The sequence below is a fragment of the Herpailurus yagouaroundi genome, unplaced genomic scaffold (genome assembly GCF_014898765.1).
Source record: "Herpailurus yagouaroundi ecotype Mexico unplaced genomic scaffold, PumYag 159, whole genome shotgun sequence".
NCBI lineage: Eukaryota > Metazoa > Chordata > Mammalia > Carnivora > Felidae > Herpailurus > Herpailurus yagouaroundi.
This window is the reverse complement of record NW_024412400.1, coordinates 63,591,896-63,612,099: the sequence shown is the minus strand read 5'-3', so window position 1 is coordinate 63,612,099 and position 20,204 is coordinate 63,591,896. Positions and strand designations below refer to the sequence as shown.

Genomic DNA, 20,204 nt, shown 5'->3' with positions numbered 1-20,204 from the left:
CACTAAAAAAATAAATAAATAAAGTGGTGGGTTTTTTAAAGCTACTAGGCTTTGAAGTGATTTGTTATGTAACAAACACCTTACTACCATCTTTCAATTTGAATCCTGAAATCCTGTGAATCTTACAAGACCCAGGACAAATAAATGCCACCTCTTCTGAACAGCCTTACCTAAAGGGGATAATATTTCACATTTTATGAAAAGCCTAAAGATAACCTAATTTTTAATAATTATCTTATTGAGATACAATTCACATAGCATTCAATTTACCTATTTGAAGTGTATAATGGTCGTCTGTTCACAGAGCTGTCAACTCTTGATACAATCAATTTTAGAACATTTTCATTGTCTCCTCAAAAAAGCTCCTTTCCCATTAGCAGTCAGTCCCCATTCCCCACCCCCCCAACCCCCCCACTGCCAGACCTAGGCAACCACTAATCTATTTTCAGTATCTAAGATTTGCCTTTTCAGGACATTTCATAAATGGAATCACATAATACGTGGTCTTTTATGTCTGTCTTTGTTCACTTGGAATGTTTTCAAGGTTCATCCATGTTGTAACATGTATCAGTACTTCAGTCCTTTTTTATTAGTGAATAGTAAATATTCTTGAAATGAATTTTTTCCTATGTTTGAATAACTTCTCATGATACTTCTCATGATAATTGATTGGTTTAAAGTGTGCCCATTTAAAATGTTGACAATTATTCCAAAATTTGGCATGACAGTAACTCCAAAAAGGTTATCATAAATGCAGTCAACTAAGTGTATCTATCCTAAGATCCTACAAGTAATCATTAAATTTTAAGTATCTTCTAATCTGACAGGTGAAAATGTCTTCTTTTAAAATCTTTGTTTCGTTAATTGTTAGTAATTTCTGAGTTTTGTCATTTATAAATTTTTTTAATGTTTATTTAATTTTGAGAGAGAGAGACAGAGTGTGAGTGTGGGGGGGAGGGGGGAAGGGGGCAGAAAAAGATGGAGACACAGAATCCAAAGCAGGCTCCAGGCTCTGAGCTTTTAGCACAGAGCCCAACATGGGCCCGAACTAAAGAGCCAGTGAGATCATGACCTGAGGGAAAGTAGGACACTTAAAAGATTGAGCCACCCAGACACCCCATTTTTTTTTTGTCATTCATGAATTAGCTATCTAGACCCCCTTAAGTAGATTTTTCATCTATTTCTTTTTGACCTAATTATTTATATTAGAGATAACAATCCTCTGTAAATGTTACAAACATTTTCTGTCAGTTGTTACTACTCTTATATATGTGATTATGGTATTTTTTGACATACAAAATTAGGAAAAATCTTCCCTCTTTACATCTCCTTTGCCAGAATTTTCCTGTTTATTTTCCCAGATAAAATTGTCAGTTTTAAAAACATCCTATTAGAAATTTTTTGGGGGGTGGGGCGCCTGGGTGGCTCAGTCGGTTGGGCGGCCGACTTCAGCTCAGGTCATGATCTTGCGGTCTGTGAGTTCGAGCCCCGCGTCGGGCTCTGTGCTGACAGCTCAGAGCCTGGAGCCTGTTTCAGATTCTGTGTCTCCCTCTCTCTGACCCTCCCCCGTTCATGCTGTCTCTCTCTGTCTCAAAAATAAATAAACGTTAAAAAAAAAAAAAAAGGAAATGAAAAAAAAATATATAGAAATTTCTGGGGGGGTCGTGCTCTTTACAGATTCATCTGTAGGGAGCTCTCGTTTTACATGACGCTTCTCCCTCACCCCATTCATCCACAGTTTTGCTTATGGCATCCAGTTGTTTCTGTTTCAGTTTTCTTTATATGGTTTCTACACATTTCTTTAAAGTTTATTCCTAGGGGCGCCTGGGTGGCGCAGTCGGTTAAGCGTCTGACTTCAGCCAGGTCACGATCTCGCGGTCCGTGAGTTCGAGCCCCGCGTCGGGCTCTGGGCTGATGGCTCAGAGCCTGGAGCCTGTTTCCGATTCTGTGTCTCCCTCTCTCTCTGCCCCTCCCCCGTTCATGCTCTGTCTCTCTCTGTCCCAAAAATAAATAAACGTTGAAAAAAATAAATAAATAAAGTTTATTCCTAGACTGAACCTTCAGTCGGTTAAGCGTCCCACTGCGGCTTAGGTCATGATCTCACAGTTCATGGGTTTGACACCCACGTCCGTGCTGGCAGCTCAGAGCCTAGAGCCTGCTTCAGGTTCAAATAAATAAACATTAAAAAAAAAAAATGAAAGTTTATTCCCAGATTTAAAAACAAAATTTACGTTGTGACTACGGATGAAATCTTTTCTTCCAATACACTTTCTGGTTTGAGTATTATCTACATAAAAGAAAGATCGGTGCTCTCATTTGCTCACTTTATAACTTGGTGTTATAGGTGTCTTCAGGTGGCTAGATGAAAAACAGCGAGGTCAAAATGACCCAACCATGTTACACAGATCAACCATTTTTGGATCAGCGCTCAATATACTGACAATAACAAGTACTGGTGAGGATGCAGAGAAACTGGGATCAATCCTCATATGCTACTGGTGGGAATGTAAAATGGTGCTGCCACCTCAGCCAACACAATGGGGGCTCCTTAAAAGACGGAACATAGTTATCAGATGACTTAGCAGTTCCAGTCTTGGTAGGTATCAAAGAGAAATGAAAACCTATGTCCACACAAAAAGTTGAAACCAAATGTTCACTCCAGTTATAACAGCCAAAAAGTGAAAAAAAAACCCAAATGTCCATCAAAATTGAGTAAGTATGGATATGACATGTCTAAATTAGGCAAGTGTATAGAAACACGAAGTAGATTAGTAGTTACCTTGATCTAAGGGCTGTGGAGGGTAAAGAACCTAGAGGGAAATAGGTAGTGAATGTTAATGACCACGGGGTTTATGTTTTGGGTGACAAAATGTTTTGAAATTGATCACAGTGATGGTTGCACAACTCTGTGAATATACTAAAAACCACTGAATTATACACTTTAAGTAATAAATTATATCTCAGTGCAACTGTTTTAGAAAAAAATGTTTACTGCAGCATTTTTATAAAAGTGAGTCTGATAACAAAGTAACAGTCTAGTCCAAAAACAAAATCTGTCTTTGCTTGCCTCAAAGAAATAAACACACAGACTCACTTTTTTAGTATGCAAATTTCTCCCATTTTGCCACATTTATGAAAGTGAAAGGCAATATAATTACATTTCATTTTTGACATTGCTTTAAAAAAACTTTTGTTTCTACAGAAGTAAATTTAAGTGTAAGCCAAAAATAAAAAAGCAGTATAAAAATAATGAGAATTTCACACATCAATAAGTGTGTAAATTATTCTTTCAGTTAGACAAATAAGCCAGTTGACTAAATTAATTCTAAATAATGAAATATTCAAAGAATTCTAGAGATAGGAGTCTGAAATTTAATTAACACTTCATTTACAACTTCCCAGGTGAGGAAACTAAATACATTTTAAATACATTTAAGCTCATCTCAGATTGTGTTTAAACAATAAGAAATATATGTATGTCATTCATATGTATATAGATGTGTGTATATATATTTATCTCTCTCTACAGAGGGCCATTACCTATATTGTGAGGATGATGGGAAAACTAAAGATCATATTTTTAAAGTTAACTCATAGTACGCTTGGTCCATTATACATGTGACTTTTATTATTGCATTTTGATTAAATGCCATGAATGGAATTAACTATTGTTAAAAGTATCATTATAACCAGGGGTGCCTGGGCATCTCGGTCAGTTGGGCGTCTAACTCTTGATTTTGGCTTAGGTCACGATCTCAGGGTTGTGGGACTGAGCCCCGTCATTGGGCTCTGCGCTGGCCATGGAGCCTGCCTGAGATTCTCTCTCCCTCTCCCTTTGTCCCTTCTACTCTTGTACATGCTCTCTCTAGAAAACAAAAAATTAAAAATTAAAATAAAGAATCATTAGAACCATATTTTAAAAAATCAATCTTTGGGGTGCCTGGGTGGTGCAGTCGGTTAAGCATCCGACTTCAGCCAGGTCACGATCTCGCGGTCCGTGAGTTCGAGCCCCGCGTCAGGCTCTGGGCTGATGGCTCAGAGCCTGGAGCCTGTTTCCGATTCTGTGTCTCCCTCTCTCTCTGCCCCTCCCCCGTTCATGCTCTGTCTCTCTCTGTCCCAAAAATAAATAAATGTTGGAAAAAAAAAAATTTAAAAAAAAAAAAATCAATCTTTTCCTTCTGCTAGACATTGTCTTTTTGCCAGACGGATACCTGCCTGCTGTTCGTTGAAACCCAGATCATGTAAAGTACCTGTATGCAGTATTTACCTAGAGATCGACACTTCTGAATAATCACAAGGAAGTGTGAAAATAGGAGTTAATTACTGATATTATGTATATCCAAATCTATTTTATTTTTATTGGACTGCATGTCTGTGGTTCAAGTATTACCTTTTTGGGCCAACTGTTTAATGCCTGATAAAGCAGGGCACATAACTCAGAAACAAAACATTCCGTGAAGAATCATCATGAAAGAAAAGACAGGAGGAAAAGCTATTTCTGAAAGCCTACTCTATTACTAAAGTACATATTCATATCCTAAAACAGGCATACAGCCAGAATGAGATCTGCTCAGATCAATGAATTTCAAGGTAATAAAATCTGTATATTATAACCAGCAGATCAAGTCTTTTTTTCAATGCATCTACATGTTCTTTTCACCTATAGAAAGAACCAAAGTAGGGCACTGGACCTCAAGTATTTAATAAATATGCAAGGTTCAATTATTTACAAAATAAACTGACAAGATGCAGAATTTAAAACATAGTTATGTTAGGTATCTCAGCATATGACTCAGTTCAGTGCCCCACACTTGAAAGAATCTACACAGCATAAAACCAAGGTTGGCCACCCTTAACATTTGCCTGAGATAACATCACAACACTCCTCTCCCTGATGTTTGAGTCTGCCATAGATTTAGACTCATTTTGTTCCCGCCGGACCTTCTTTCGGCTGCCATTCCACCTCTGGATACTGGGTTCAGAATACTACATACCACTTGTGAAAGTCCATGTATTCTTGGTTTTGTGTCTTAAGATTTATTGAGCTTCTTGGATCCGTGGGTTTTTATGGTTTTCATCAAATTTGGAAACATTTTGGCCATTAGCTTTTCAAATTTTTTGAAGGGTTGCGTTGCTTAAAATATAGATTTGCAAAAATTTTTCAAGAATGTTACAGTGTTTAGGTGGTCATCCTTTCAATATTAGGCCCAATCACAACAGTAATGGATTTCTGGTTTCTTCCTTTTTTCTAGGAGGCAGAAATCAGTGGTTACAGAAGCATATGCCATCCTATCAAGCTGCCCATCTTCAACTTCCACTTCTGGAGACGATGAAGTAACAAGAACTGATTTAACCCTCTACCTAAAACACAAAAAAAACTATACAAAACAAGTGAAAAAAAATGGTTCAAGATACTGGAAATAAGCAACAAAGGATCGGCTGTCACTTAAATGTATACCTGAACAAAACTCAAAAATATTTATAAAACTACAAATATATCCAATACCCAATGATGCAAAAGTCACATTGTCTAGGATCCAATAAAATATACCCAGGCATGTGAAGAAGCAGGAAAATATGACCTACAACAGGAGAAACATCCATCAACCGAAATTAACCCTGAATTGACAGATGAAAGAAATTCATAGAAATGGTTACTGAAAGTTAGTATAATTATATCCAATATATGCTCAAGAAGCTGGAGGTATTGGGCATGTTAAGTAAAGATGGAAGATATTTTAAAAGGCCCAAGCTGAACATTTAGAAATAAAAGCTATAACGTCTGAAATGAAAACTATACTAGATGGATTAATGGCAGATTACACATTGCAGAAGAAAAAACTGGTGAACTTAAATACAAGCAATAAAACTACCCAAAATGAAATGCAGAGAAAAAGACTGGGAAAAAAAAAAAAAAAAAAGAACAGAACATTAGTGAGCTTTATGACACCTTAAGAGGCCTAATATTCATGTTAACCACAGTCCCCTAAAGGGATGTGGTGACAGAAAAAAAATTTGAAAAGCTAATGGCCAAAATGTTTCCAAATTTGATGAAAACCATAAAAACCCATGGATCCAAGAAGCTCAATAAATCTTAAGACACAAAACATGAATAAAAGTGAACTAAGGCCCGTCGTTATCAAACTGCTTAAAACCAACAATAAAGAGAAAAATCTTAAAGGCAGCCCAAGAGACACATTACATAGAAAACAAAGGCCACTGACCACAGATTTGCATCAGAGACAATACAAGCTAGAAGACGGTGCACAAAATGCAAAAACAAATTTGCTAACCTGGAATTATTTGCTCAGCAAAACTATCTTTCAAAAACAAAGGTGACCCAAAGACAAATTCATAGTAGAAATTCATAGGAACAGAAAGGCAAATTTATAGAGACAGAAAGTATAAGAAAGGCATGTGAGGAGGGGGAAAGTGGGGGGAGTTAATAGGTATAGAGTTTGTTTGGGATGATAAAAAAAAAATTCTGGAAGAGGGTGGTGGGGATGTTTACATAAAATTATGAATATGCTTAAGATCACTGAGTTGTACACTTAAAAAAAGGTTAAAATTTTATGTTAGGTATATTTTACCACAATAAAAAAAGAATTAAAAAAAAAGAAGTACACTAGTTCTCTATGCGCATGAATAATGTGCATAGAGACAAGACAATGCCCAGCGAAAAAAGGCAGTTTCAGAACATGTGCTTCAGAATAATGCCATTTATATTAATTGAATAGCACATAAAAGCACTACTTTGTTATTTATATATATAGAATAGTGACAGAAGGCATATTAGTGGTTCCCTGGGGATGAAGGGATATGGGTGAGAAAAGTTTGATTATAAACTTAACCTATGGTAGTAGTTGTCCCTTAGAAAGGGAAGGAAGACAATGTAATCAGAGATGGACATGCCAACAAGAAGGCCAGACCTCGCCATAGAACAAAGCACAAGTTTGGGAGTCCTGGTGCCTTATCAGGCTCATACGGCCACTCTTGCTTGTCTCACCTTTTAACTCATCTCCATCCTACCACTGCAAGGGATTTCTCCTATGTGGGTCCCCATTTGATCCCTCTGCCTGTCAGGCATCCATACAGCCTGCTATATAAGTGGCAGCAGCCAGAATTTACCAGGCAGAACACCTAAAGCACAGAGCTGGGGCAGAGGCCAGAACTAAAAGAAATACTTGAGTACTTCTCTAAGTCATCTAGCTGTCTTCTGTGTGGAGTACTCTACCCCTGGGAGCGTAGGAAGACTTTCCAATGATGACCAGGCAGAGACAGTTTTTAAAAGGTATCAATTCACAGGGACACCTGGGTGGTTCAGCCGGTTAAGGGTCCGACTCTTGATTTCAGCCCAGGTCATGATCTCGTGGTTTGTGGGATCAAGTCCTGCATCGGGCTCTGGGCAGAAGCCCAGAGCGTGCTTGGAATTCTCTCTCTCTGCCTCTCCCCTGCATGTGCACATGCTCTCGAAAGAAAGAAAGAAAGAAAAGAAAGAAAGAAAGAAAGAAAGAAAGAAAGAAAGAAAGAAAGAAAGAAAGAAGAAAAAAAACTATCAATTTCCAGACCCTCAACTTCCATGTAAACTCGTCTCTAAAAATCATCAGCCCGAGAATCTGCCTGAGGTACAATACCTCACTTCATCTCTTTTTCAAATATTTCTTTTCCTACTTTATTTAAAAAAAATGGTATTTATAGACCATATAATCCAGCCATTCATTCCAATTCTAGACGTATGCCCATGAGAAAAGAAAATATATCTATACAAAGACTTATACATGATTGCCAAGAAGTTTTATTCATAATAGCCCCAGACTGGAAACAACCTCAATGTCCATCAACAGAGGAACACATAAATAAACTGTGGTAGATCCACATAATGGAATACCACTCAGCAATAAAAAGAAATGAACTACTGATACACACAATACACACTATCAATAATTTTGCCAAATGAAAGAAGCCAGACCAGTCCCCGCCCCCACAAAAAAAGAGTACATACTGTATGATTCCATTCCTATAAAACTCTAGAAAATGCAAACTAATCAACAGTGACAGCCAACAAATCAGTAGTTGCTTGGGATGGATGGGTAGGAGTGAGGAACTGCGAAGCATACAGAAACACTTGGGGGTAACGGATATGGTCTCCATCTCACTTGTGGTGATGGTTTCCTGGGTGTCAAAACTCATCAAATTGTACACTTTTAATATTAACGTGTACAATTTATTGTGTGTCAGTTATGCCTCAATAAAACCATTTTTTAAAGGTGAAAATAAAGACATGAAAAAGAGGAAAGAATAAATCAAAAGCAAACCTCTACTATAGGAAATGTTAAAAGAAGTTCTCTAAGCGAAAGGAAAATACCAATTACAAGGCAAGATCTGCTCAAGGAGTATGTAGATTTTTTTCTCATTGATGTCAATTTTCATTTTTTTATTTTCAGGTTTGGATCCATAATACTGCTACCTAGGTAACTGACATCACACTGAACATACATTCAGTCAGAAAGTTTTCTCCTCACTGTTCCTTCTGACATGTTTGCCACTTAATATACAGTGTCAATATACAATCTGGGGTGGTAGAGAAAAAGTATGAAGCTCCTAACACACCGGCTAAAAGAAAATCAGATGAGGGATGTTTGGAAAATATCAGGGTGCGTGGGTGGCTCAGTCAGTTGAGCATCCAACTTCAGCTTAGGTCATGATCTCCTGGGTTGTGGGTTTGAGCCCCTCACTGGGCTCTGTGCTGAAGGCTCAAAGCTTGGAGCCTATTTCAGATTCTGTTTCCCTCTCTCTCTGCCCCTTCCCTACTTGCACTCTGTCTCTCTCTGTCTCTCTCTCAAGAAATAAACATTAAAAAAATTTTTAAAAGATGTTTGTAAAATATCATATGAAATGTTTCCTTCCATCCTAAGTATGGTTTTGTTACATCTTGACATTCAATTGTCCACCCTATGAACACATCAGATTTAATCGTTTAACCTTGCAGATTCAGAAACACTCCACGTATACTCTTTATGTCAAAGAATGTTTACCTGCATTTCAAATTTCCATGAATCTCACCTACTGAACCCAACAGTAACATGAATTAAAGAACTACATTCGGGGTGCCTGGGTGGCTCAGTAGGCAAGCGTCTGACTTCAGCTCAGGTCATGATCTCACGGTTCTTGAGTACAGGCCTTGCATCGGGCTCTGTGCTGACAGTTCAGAGCCTAGAGCCTGCTTCAGATTCTGTGTCTCCCTCTCTCTCTCTGCTCCTACCCCACTCATACTCTGTCTCTCTCTCAAAAATAAACATTAAAAAAAATTTTAACAAAAAAACCAAAGAACTACATCCAAATTATATCCTCTCCCACTCTCTGCAAATCATCTATTTTTTCCCTCACAGAGTCTTTTACAGGCTGTAAATAACTTACATATGCTATTGCTGAAAAACATAACAAAAGGTACAATATTTTTAGACGTCAGTTCTAGGCAATTCACCCTATAAATAATATAGTGCAGGTGCCCAAAAAACATATGCACAAAGATATTCTCTGCACTAATATTTTTTATACACTACAAATAATTCAAATATCCATCAAAGGAGGATTGATTAAATAAATTATGCACAACCACACTGGGAATGCAAACTGGTGCAGCCACTCTGGAAAACACTATTGAGGTTCCTCAAAAAAATTAAAAATAGAACTACCTTACAGCCCAGCAATTGCACTACTGATGTTTATCCAAGGGATACAGGTAAGCTGTTTCAAAGGGGCACATGCACCCCAATATTTATAGCAGCACGATCAACAATAGCCAAAGTATGGAAAGAACCCAAATGTCTATCAATGGATGAATGGATAAAGAAGATGGATGAATGGATAAAGAAGATAAAGATGAATGGATAAAGAAGATGTAATGCAATGGAGTATTACTTGGCAATCAAAAAGAATGCAATCTTGCCATTAGCAACTATGTGGATGGAACTAGAGGGTATATGTTAAGCGAAATTAGTCCATCAGAGAAAGACAAATATCATATGAAATATCATATGACTTCACTCATATGAGGACTTTAAGACACAAAACAGATGAACATAAGGGAAGGGAAGCAAAAATAATATAAAAACAGGGAGAGGGACAAAAACATAAGAGTATCTTAAATATGAAGAACAAACAGAGGGTTACTGGAGGGGTTGTGGGAGTGGGGATGGGCTAAATGGGTAAGGGACATTAAGGAATCCATTATTGAAATCATTGTTGCACTATATGCTAACTAACGTGGATGTAAATTAAAAAATAAACTAAATAAAAATTTTAAAAAGAAAGAAACCAAAGAAACATGAGAGCCAAAAACACTACATCAATATTGATTATATCCAGGGGGAAAAAGTCCTAGAAAAATGAAAAAGAAACTGAAAAAGGATATTAAAAAAATTAAATATGGACCATATGTTAAATAATATGTCAGTATCAAATTTCTTGAATGTGATGATAAAAAAAGTTATGTACAGTCACATTGTATAAACGTTATATAAATCTACATACACTGATACAGAAAGATATCCACAAGATGTTAAAGGAAAAAGTGGGGTTAAATAGCAGCTTGTACACTATTTGGCTACTTGTAAGAAAGAAAAAAAGTGTTACCCTATACCTTCTAGTTGTACATTCACATGAAAAGATCATCAATTTGCTTATAGCGGCTATTAGGGGGATCTGAGGATCCACAGAGACATTTTTTTCCTTCAAATCAATATTTTTGTTAACATGCACTATTTTTTATTTATTTATTTATTTACTTACTTACTTACTTACTTACTTACTTATTTTGAGAGAGAGAAAGCACAAGTCGGGGAGAGGGACAGAGGTCACGATCTCATGGTTTGTGAGTTCAAGCCCTCATCAGGCTCTGCAGTTGCAAGGCCTGTTTGGGATTCTCTCTCCCTCTCTGCCCCTCCGCCCACCTTGCCTCACACAAGTGCACAAGCACGTTCTGTCTCTCAAAATAAATAAATAAACTTAAGAAAGAAAGAAATGTAGAAAATACTTAATATTTGGGGTGCCTGGGTGGCTCAGTCGGTTAAGCGTTCGACTTCGACTCAGGTCATGATCTCACGTTTCGTGAGTTCAAGCCCCGCGTCAGGCTCTGTGCTGACAGCTGAGGGCCTGGAGCCTGCTTCGAATTCTGTGTCTCCCTCTCTCCCCCTCTCTCTCTGCCCCTCCCCTAGTTGCTCTCTCTTTCTCAAAAATAAATAAACAATAAAAAAAATTTTTTAAAGCACATCCTTATGGAAAAACAGTCTCAATTAAAATATGATGAACTATAAAGTCATTTATCATTCTCTGCCCCATATTCTTTCCCCACATGAGAAGGGAGGTACAATTGTTACAAAATTACTATTCATTCTAAAATGTTTAGTTAGATTAAGCAAACCAGTTTTCCCACAGGCACATCAAAACAAACCATTAAAACTGGTTTTAAACACAAGGAAAAAGAACAGTTGTCATAAATCTACTTAAAGAAATGAAGCAAGCTTATGATCATTACTCGCCCTAATATAAAATCCCACAATTAAAAGATTAGCTTCTAGAAAGTGTTTCTCATAAACCAGAGAAATTATAGTCCTGTCTTCCAGTGATTCTAGAGAGAATTTTTTCTACAGATAAGCAAACCCCCATGCTTATATGGCTAAAAATAAAGGCAACACAATTACAACTGAAAAATAATTGCAAGGAGCTTAAAAATAATTACTACTGGTTCTATATACCTAAAATTAAGAAAAGACTGGTATCACGATTAACCAGGGTAAGAAGGATCACATGGGAATCAACACACCTTAATAGAAAGTTTAACCTTTTACTTGGATGGGGCTATAGTTTTGTAGTTTTCCCCAGAAAATTAGGACACTTAACAGCTATTTAGAGAGAAAGAACTTTGAATTGCATTATAAAAGGATAAGACTGTTTCATCAGATAATTAATTTAATTTACTATGTGCACCTGTTAATTAAAAGATGCTTTTATGTTAGGAAAAAATAGAATAAACCACAACGCCCCATGCTTAAATCTCTAATAACAAACATAAAACTACACTGTGGGAAGGCTTGCTATTAGCCTTCTGTACAATTCGCAAATGCTTTTTGAGTGTACCATACTGCTCTAGGCTTTGGAGCTCCATGGCAAAGACAAGAACTCTGTTCTCGTGGAGCTTACATTCTACCATATAAATAAGATACAAAGTGAATAGAAGTGAAAGGCTTCTTGGAGACAGGACATTTGAGTAACCTGAATGACAGGAAAGAGACAGCCGTGTAACAATCTGGGAACAGAGCTGCCCAGGTAAAGACATTACAAAGTATAAGAGTACAATAAAAAAAATTTTAATGGTTTATCTCTAAATCAATTTCTTTTAATAAAATGCATTATATGTGATTCCTATGTGCACGAATTTGAAAACCACCAACTGAAAAAACCCTAAGTGGCAAGTAAATGGCATGAAGTGATCAGCACAGAATTAAAATTGAGAATAACACTGGGGCTGTTCAGTTGGTGGAGCATGAGGCTCTTGATCTCGGGGTTGTGAGTTCAAGCCCCACACTGAGTATAGAGCTTACTTTAAAAAAATGAGAATAACATTAGCTCATGATAATGATCAAACTATTGATGCTAACTATATTGTATGTACTATGCTAAATTCTAAATTATATAGTCTCATTTTCAGCCTGAAGATACACTGTGAGATATCCACACCATTTAGAATCAACAAGATTTAAAGATTAAATTTAATATTTAATTATTATTATATAATATATGGCTATTAATATACAATTATTAATAAATATTTCTTTATTTAAAGATTAAAGTGGTTGAATAAAGATATTCAGTCTTACCCTTGAATAATACAGAATTTAAAAGACCAAGCTAGTATTTCACTGATCAGATTCCAAGAAAAAAAGTTAAACTCATAATATCTGAGGTGGCAAGGGCATCAGTGAAGAGATGCTCTCATTCAATGTAGCTGTGCCATATACTGGTTCAAACCTTTTTTGATAGCAAATTGTCACTAGCTACCAAAATTTATGAAGGGCATATTCTATGAATTGGCTACAGAGAGACTCCCATACAACAGCACAAAATTACATATAAAGATGTGCATTATGTATTGTCTTATGGTAGCAAAAACATTGGAAATAGTCCAAATATCCATCATAAAGGGTTAAATAAACCATGAAATATCTACAATATGGAATATTATACAGTGCTTAAAAAGGTAATGATGGTGGGCACCTGAGTGTCTCAGTTGGTTAAGTATCCGATTCTTGGTTGATTTCCACTCAGGTCATGATCTCATGGTCATAGAGCTCCACATCAGGCTCCTTCCTGGGCATGGAACCTGCTAAAGATTCTCTCTTTCTCTTCCTCTGCCCTTCCCCCTCTCACACACTCTCTATCTCTCTCTCTCTCAAAAAAAAAAAAAAAAAAAGGTAATGATGTAATTTCATGCACGTTGAAATGAAACCTTGTCCAACGTAAGTACATGAATTACTTTAGAAAAACTTTTAAAAAGGTCTTTAAAGGGGTGTCTACCTGGCTCAGTCTGAGGAATGTGTGACTCTTCATCTCGGGGTCATGAGTTCGAGCCCCACGCTGAGTACAGCAATTAAATAAATAAAACTGTTTTAGGGGCACCAGTGGTTTAAGCATTAAACTTCAGCTCAGGTCATGATCTCATGGTTCACGAGTTCGAGCCCTGCGTTGGGCTCATGCTGACAGATCAGGGCCTGGAGGCTGCTTTGGGTTCCGTGTCTCCCTCTCTCTCTGCCCCTCTCCTGTTCACAGTCTCTCTCTCTCTCTCTCTCTCAAAAATAAAATAAACACTGGGAATGTAAGCTGGTGCAGCCACTCTGGAAAACAGTATGGAGGTTCCTCAAAAAACTAAAAATAGAACTACCCTACGACCCAGCAATTACACTACCAGGCATTTATCCAAGGGATACAGGTGTGCTATTTAGAAAGGACACATGTACCCCAATGTTTACAGCAGCACTATCAACAATAGCCAAAGTATAGAAAGAGCCCAAATGTCCATCGATGGATGAATGGATAAAGAAGATGTGGTGTATATATATATATACAATGGAGTATGACTCGGCAATCAAAAAGAATGAAATCTTGCCATTTGCAGCTACGTGGATGGAACTGGAGGGTGTTATACTAAGTGAAATTAGTCAGAGAAAGACAAAAATCATATGACGTCACTCATATGAGGACTTTAAGAGACAAAACAGATGAACATAAGGGAAGGGAAACAAAAATAATATAAAAACAGGGAGGGGGACAAAACAGAAGAGACTCATAAATACGGAGAACAAACTGAGGGTTACTAGAGGGGTTGTGGGAGGGGGGATGGGCTAAATGGGTAAGGGGCACTAAGGAATCTACTCCTGAAATCATTGTTGCACTATATGCTAACTAATTTGGATGTAAATTTTAAAAAATAAATAAAGAAAAGAAAAAAATAAAAAATAAATAAACATTAAAAAAAATTTTTTAAAAACCTTTTTTAAAAAAATGTCTTGGGTTACCTGGGTGACTCAGTCGGTTAAGCAGTCTGACTTCAGCTCAGGTCATGATCTCTCAGTTCATGAGTTCAAGCCCCACATCAGGCTTTCTGCTGTCAGCACAGAGCCTGCTTCTGATCCTCTGTCTCCCTCTCTCTTCCCCTCTTTTTCCCATGCTCTCTCTCAAAAATAAATAAGCATTTAAAAATAAATAAATAAAATCAAATAAAAAATGTCTTTAGAAAATGACAATGCGTTTGAGTTTATCTATAGCTTGGAGTTGGGATATCTTTCCAGTGCTTTTCACATCAGAAAACACAGAAATGTCCCAAATATTGAGCTAAATATTATGACATTCCTTAAAATGAAATTCCATTCACATTACAATTAAGAGAAAGTCATAATACAAAACTAGTATATATAAGGTGTCTTCCTTTTTTTTAATGTTTATTTTGAGAGAGAGAGAGTGAGTAGGCGTGCACAGGGAAGGGGCAGAGAGAGAATCCCAAGTAGGCTCCACACTGTCAGCGGAAAAATCAGATGCAGGTGATCCCACAAATAATGAGATCATGCATGACCTGAGCCAAAATCAAGAGTTGGAAGACCGATCAACTGAGCCACCCAAGCGCCCCTAATTAGGGTATCTTTAAACTATACTTCAATGACGTTCCATCATGTAAGATAAAATCTTATGTGGTTTGCAAAGGCTTCCAGGATTGAATCCTAAGCTTCTCAAAGTTTAATATTCATGCAACTTGGGGCACCTGGGTGGCTCAGTCAGTTAAGCATCTGACTCTTGATTTCTGCTCAAGTCATGATCTCCCGGTTCAAGAGACTGAGCCCTGCTATCAGGCTCTGTGCTGAGAGGTTGGAGCCTGCATGGGAATCTCTCTCCCTCTCCGTCCCTCCCCAACTCATGCTTGCACATGCGTGCATGTGAGTGATCTCTCTCAAAATAAATAAATAAACTTTATTTTTAATAAATAAACTTAAAAAAATATGTACGCCACTCACCTGGAGTTCCTATTAAAGTGTAGGTTCAGATCCAGGGATCTGTGATGGGGCCTGAGAGTCCCATTTTCCAAAAATTCACAGACCGCACCAAGGAGCAAGGATCTAGCCCTCATCCACACCTCTCTACACCTTGCACTTTAGTGAATTACTGCTCTTCCACATATACCATGTTCCTCACACCTCCGTCTCTTTTTTTAATTCTTCATCAAAAGTGGTTTTCCCCTCACCTCCTCCACTTCAAAAACTTCTACTCTTTATTTTTAGTCCAAATGTCACAAATATTTCAAGGACATGGAGATGTTGGTTCTTTTGGATTCCAAGATGCCTATGCACTTATGTTCAACTTACCACATTTGTTATTTACATGTCCATCTCCCTATGAGACTATGAGTGTGAATATAGAAAATTTCTATCTTAGAGGCGCCAGGGTGGCTCAGTCGGTTGAGCGTCTGACTTTGGCTCAGGTCATGATCTCACGGTTTGGGAGTTAGAGCACTGCGTCCGGCTCTGTGCTGACAGCTCAGAGCCTGGAGCTTGCTCCTGATTCTGTGTCTCCCTCTCTCTCTCTCTGTCCCTCCCCCACTCATGCTTTGTCTCTCTCTGTCTCAGAAATAAACATTAAAAAAATTAAAAAAAATAAAAGAAAGAAAATTTCTATCTTCAGCACACAGATGTTCAATAGATGTTTTCTGAGTCCAAGTCATTAAGGTATCAAGTCTCTGCCACCACCTCTGAAATCATGGCTATCACAATCACTTTTATTCTGTAGCACTTTCTTTGAAGTATTTACAGTACTCAGCAAAAAAACACTGCCAGATTATTGAAGGTAATCTCTAAAATATAAGACAATACTCATCTTCAAAATTAAAGCAAAATGTAACACTATTTGATGAGATGTTTACATTAATGGTGGAAAACAAGTCACATTAATTTCACTCTATTTTGGAGTAAAAAGGACAAAACAAAGATTGTACCCTTTGGTATTCTTTTTCTTTAAGTGCTTGAAGCAAAATAAGAATAACATAAAATTTCTAATATACCTAATAGTCCTAAATAATTTGAACTTTTACTACATTTTAAAAACAAATGACAGGGGTGCCTGGGTGGCTTAGTTGATTAAGCATCCGACTCTTGATTTCGGCTCAGGTCATGATCTCACAGTTTGTGGGATGGAACTCTGAGTCGTCAGTGCAGAACTTGCTTGGGATTCTCTCTCTGCCCCTTCCCAACTCATGCGTGTGTGCACATACTCTCTTTCTCTCTCTCAAAATAAATAAACTTTAAAAAAGAAAACAAATGACAAAATAGTATCTTAAATCAATGCTTACACAGGCAGCCCTCTCTTTACCACTCACCTTCCTCATCGATCCATTTCATGGTGAAAAGCTGTTCATTGTCAAAAGAACACATGTCTCGAACCTCACTGCAAAGGCCCTCAAAGGAGATTGAAGGTTCAAAATGTGTTATCATGATATCCCTGAAAAAAAAAAAAAAAAAAAGGAGTTTTAAGTCTGACAATGACCAAAACTAATGATACTCTACATAACACTAAGTGCCTGAAAATCAGATGAACATCAGTTATTTTGTGAGTGCCTCAACATGCATTGCTTCCGGTAAACTATCTCCATAAAGTAAAAACAAAAAATCCATATTAAATAATGCTTAAAAGTAAAAATAATGGGGGCACCTTGGTGGCTCAGTTGGTTGGGCGTCTGACTCTTGGTGTCAGCTCAGGTCATGATCTCACGGTTTGTGAGTTCAAGCCCCACATCGGGCTCTGTGCTGACAGCATGGAGCCTGCTTGGGATTTCTCTCTTTGGGATTTTCCTTCTCTCTCTGCCCCTCTCATGCTTTTTCTCTCTCAAAATAAATAACTTAGTAGAAAAAAAAGTAAAAATAGTGGATTTGTGAGAAACTTTCATTCAATCTCCCTTCTCATTCAGGTAGGCCACCCTAACTGCTCTGATGGTTGTCCCACTTTGGCTTTAATTTTGTTATCAAAAGCTCACTCTTTTGTGAGGCACTGCACTCCACAGATGAACAGCTCTATTATTGATGAACTTCTGCCTTATATTTAACTGAAATCTGTTCCAATCACAGGTTGCAGATCTCCCCTCCCCCAAAAGTCCACCCTTCATCTAAGAAACAGCTCTTCAATAATTCGACCAAGATCTGTCAAGTCCTCTTCCCCAGCCCTCACTTCCACAAATTAACCACCCATGAGACCATCACCCATTCTTCGTGTGGCATGATTTTTAGACCTCACACCTTCATTTTCACCATTTCCCAAAGAATTCACATTTGCCAAAATTGGGTTTAAAATAAGACTAATATTTTAGGTAGATACCCAAAGAACATAGGAACAGACATAAATGTGTATTTGTTTGTATTAGTGTTAGATAAGCAACAGTATTCAAATAAATCTACGTAGTGGCTATTTAGTATAAAATTTAAAACCGCAACAAACTGTTTTAGAGCAGAAGCCTGGGACTTCCTCCAAGGAGCCAGGAGAAGGCTCCCTATGATCACATCTCCACTCAGTAGCCAGACACAATCACCTTTCAAATGTAAGTCAAACAGACTGAATGACTCTAATAAAAATTTATAGAGTGATGCCTATGTGTCAAATTCTGTCCTAACGGTTTTACAAAATTAATGTAGTTCATGTCCTTTCTGTTTTAAACTCTTCAAATGCCTTTCTGTCTCATGAAGAGTAAAATCCAAAGTCCTTAGTGGAGTCTACGAGACCCTGGCTACCTCTCTGACCAACCTCTTCTACTACTTGAGCAGGTAAACCGATGTTTATAGTCTACCATCTACCCTAGCTAGAATGTAAGTTTGGTGAAAGCAGGGGTTTTATTTTGTTCATTATATTCCTAGCAACCAACACAGTGCCTGGCACAGAATGGGTGCTTAAGAAATACCTGTTCAAGAAAGGAAGGAACTGTGAACAGAAATGGGTAGCTGCAACACAGAACACAGAGTAGGAAATAAGGAATTTCAAATTTTAGTCATCTGCACAAAAAAAAAAAAAAGTTTAAAATTGGTCTTTATGGGCTATCAAAGGTAAGCAAAGAGCAGAGCCTCAAAATGGATTGCCCTTTTCTTGATAATCTTTCTAAGCATCTCACAGCTTTGTATCCCTGCCTCTGAGAACTTCTTGCCTTGGCTTTCATAACAGTAAGCTTCCCTGGCTCCCCATCTGCTATACTGAATGAACGCTTAAGTTTCCTTTGGTCTTCAATCACAAGGTACTCTTTACATTCTCTCTCACATTCATCTTCTGTCATTCTTTCTTTCTCTCTGAAACTTAATTCATATTCAATGTTTTAACTACTATCTCTATGTAGAGGTCTCCTAAACCTGTAATTCTACCTTTTGATGATCTGGTTCTAATTCCCATTCTCAACTTGAACCCACCATTCCCAATACAAATACTCTACTGCACTCATCTGGTTTACTCGTAACTCCCACACATAAGACCTTGATGATCCAAGTTTTAATACTTGGCCCAGTATTTAGAGGGAGGTTCAAGGCCCTCCCAGTTTATAGAGGGAGGTGAGGATCAATTCTCTAATAGGCACTTCAACATCAACTTCCATTAAACAGTTTTTAACCACATAAGCCCAATGGTCCATACTTTTAAACCTGTCCAACATGTGTCTTATGTTTCATCTTTTGTTATTTAACTCATACACTGATAACACATCCTCAACTAAATTGTATACAACTGGGAGACAAAAATCCTCAGACTGTTTCATAGAGTCACAGTACTATGAACATAATAAGGGCTTGAGACTACACTGCATATTAACTCGAGAGTAAATAAACAAGTATTAATAAAAAATAATTTAATATCTAAAAATTAGAAATCCAATTGTCATGGTAGTAGACAGCTACAATTTGGAAGAACCTTAAAGCATTTTTTGAAAGTAATAAAAAAATTCTCTTATTACGACCTACACTTTCCTATAACAGTTCTTTAAATTTGTGTGTATATATGTATGCATATTATATGTGTGTATACAACATATATACAGTTTACAAAATACTTTTTAAAAAATATAAAAAGGATTCAAACATTTCTTAATTGGATGTAGAAGAAATACTAAGAGAAATCCATCTTCCAGAAAATGTACTTTTGACAAGGAAATATCACTGTTTATTTCCTTTGCCTATAAACATTTATAGAAAACTGAGTGTGCTCTGGGTTTTTAAACAAACTTTATCAGGGGCGCCTGGGTGGCTCAGTCGGTTAAGCGTCCAACTTCGGCTCAGGTCATGATCTCACAGTCTGTGAGTTCGAGCCCCGCGTCGGGCTCTGTGCTGACAGCTCAGAGCCTGGAGCCCGTTTCAGATTCTGTGTCTCCCTCTCTCTCTGCCCCTTCCCTGTTCATGTTCTGTCTCTCTCTGTCTCAAAAATAAATAAATGTTAAAAAAATTAAAAAAATAAATAAACTTTATCTATATAATCTTCACAAGAACTGTCAAACTGGACATACTAACCTATTTTACAGATTTAACAATCAAAACACAAAGGAATATTTGCCAGTCTCTCACAGTTAAAAAATAAAAGAATTCAAACCAAATCCTAATGACACCTGTGGTGGATGCTATGATCTGACTTTCCCCCTCCCCATC

At 37.3% G+C, this 20,204-nt stretch overlaps 1 protein-coding gene across 1 annotated transcript in view; it reads right to left on the bottom strand.

Moving 5' to 3' along the window:
* Positions 1 to 20,204, bottom strand: part of PRKCI (protein kinase C iota) — a 73,043-nt gene that overhangs the window by 38,886 nt on the left and 13,953 nt on the right. The window contains exon 2 of the mRNA XM_040480721.1: positions 16,919 to 17,040. Within this exon, the coding sequence (XP_040336655.1) occupies positions 16,919 to 17,040 (122 nt within the window). The remainder of the gene's footprint in view (positions 1 to 16,918; positions 17,041 to 20,204) is intronic.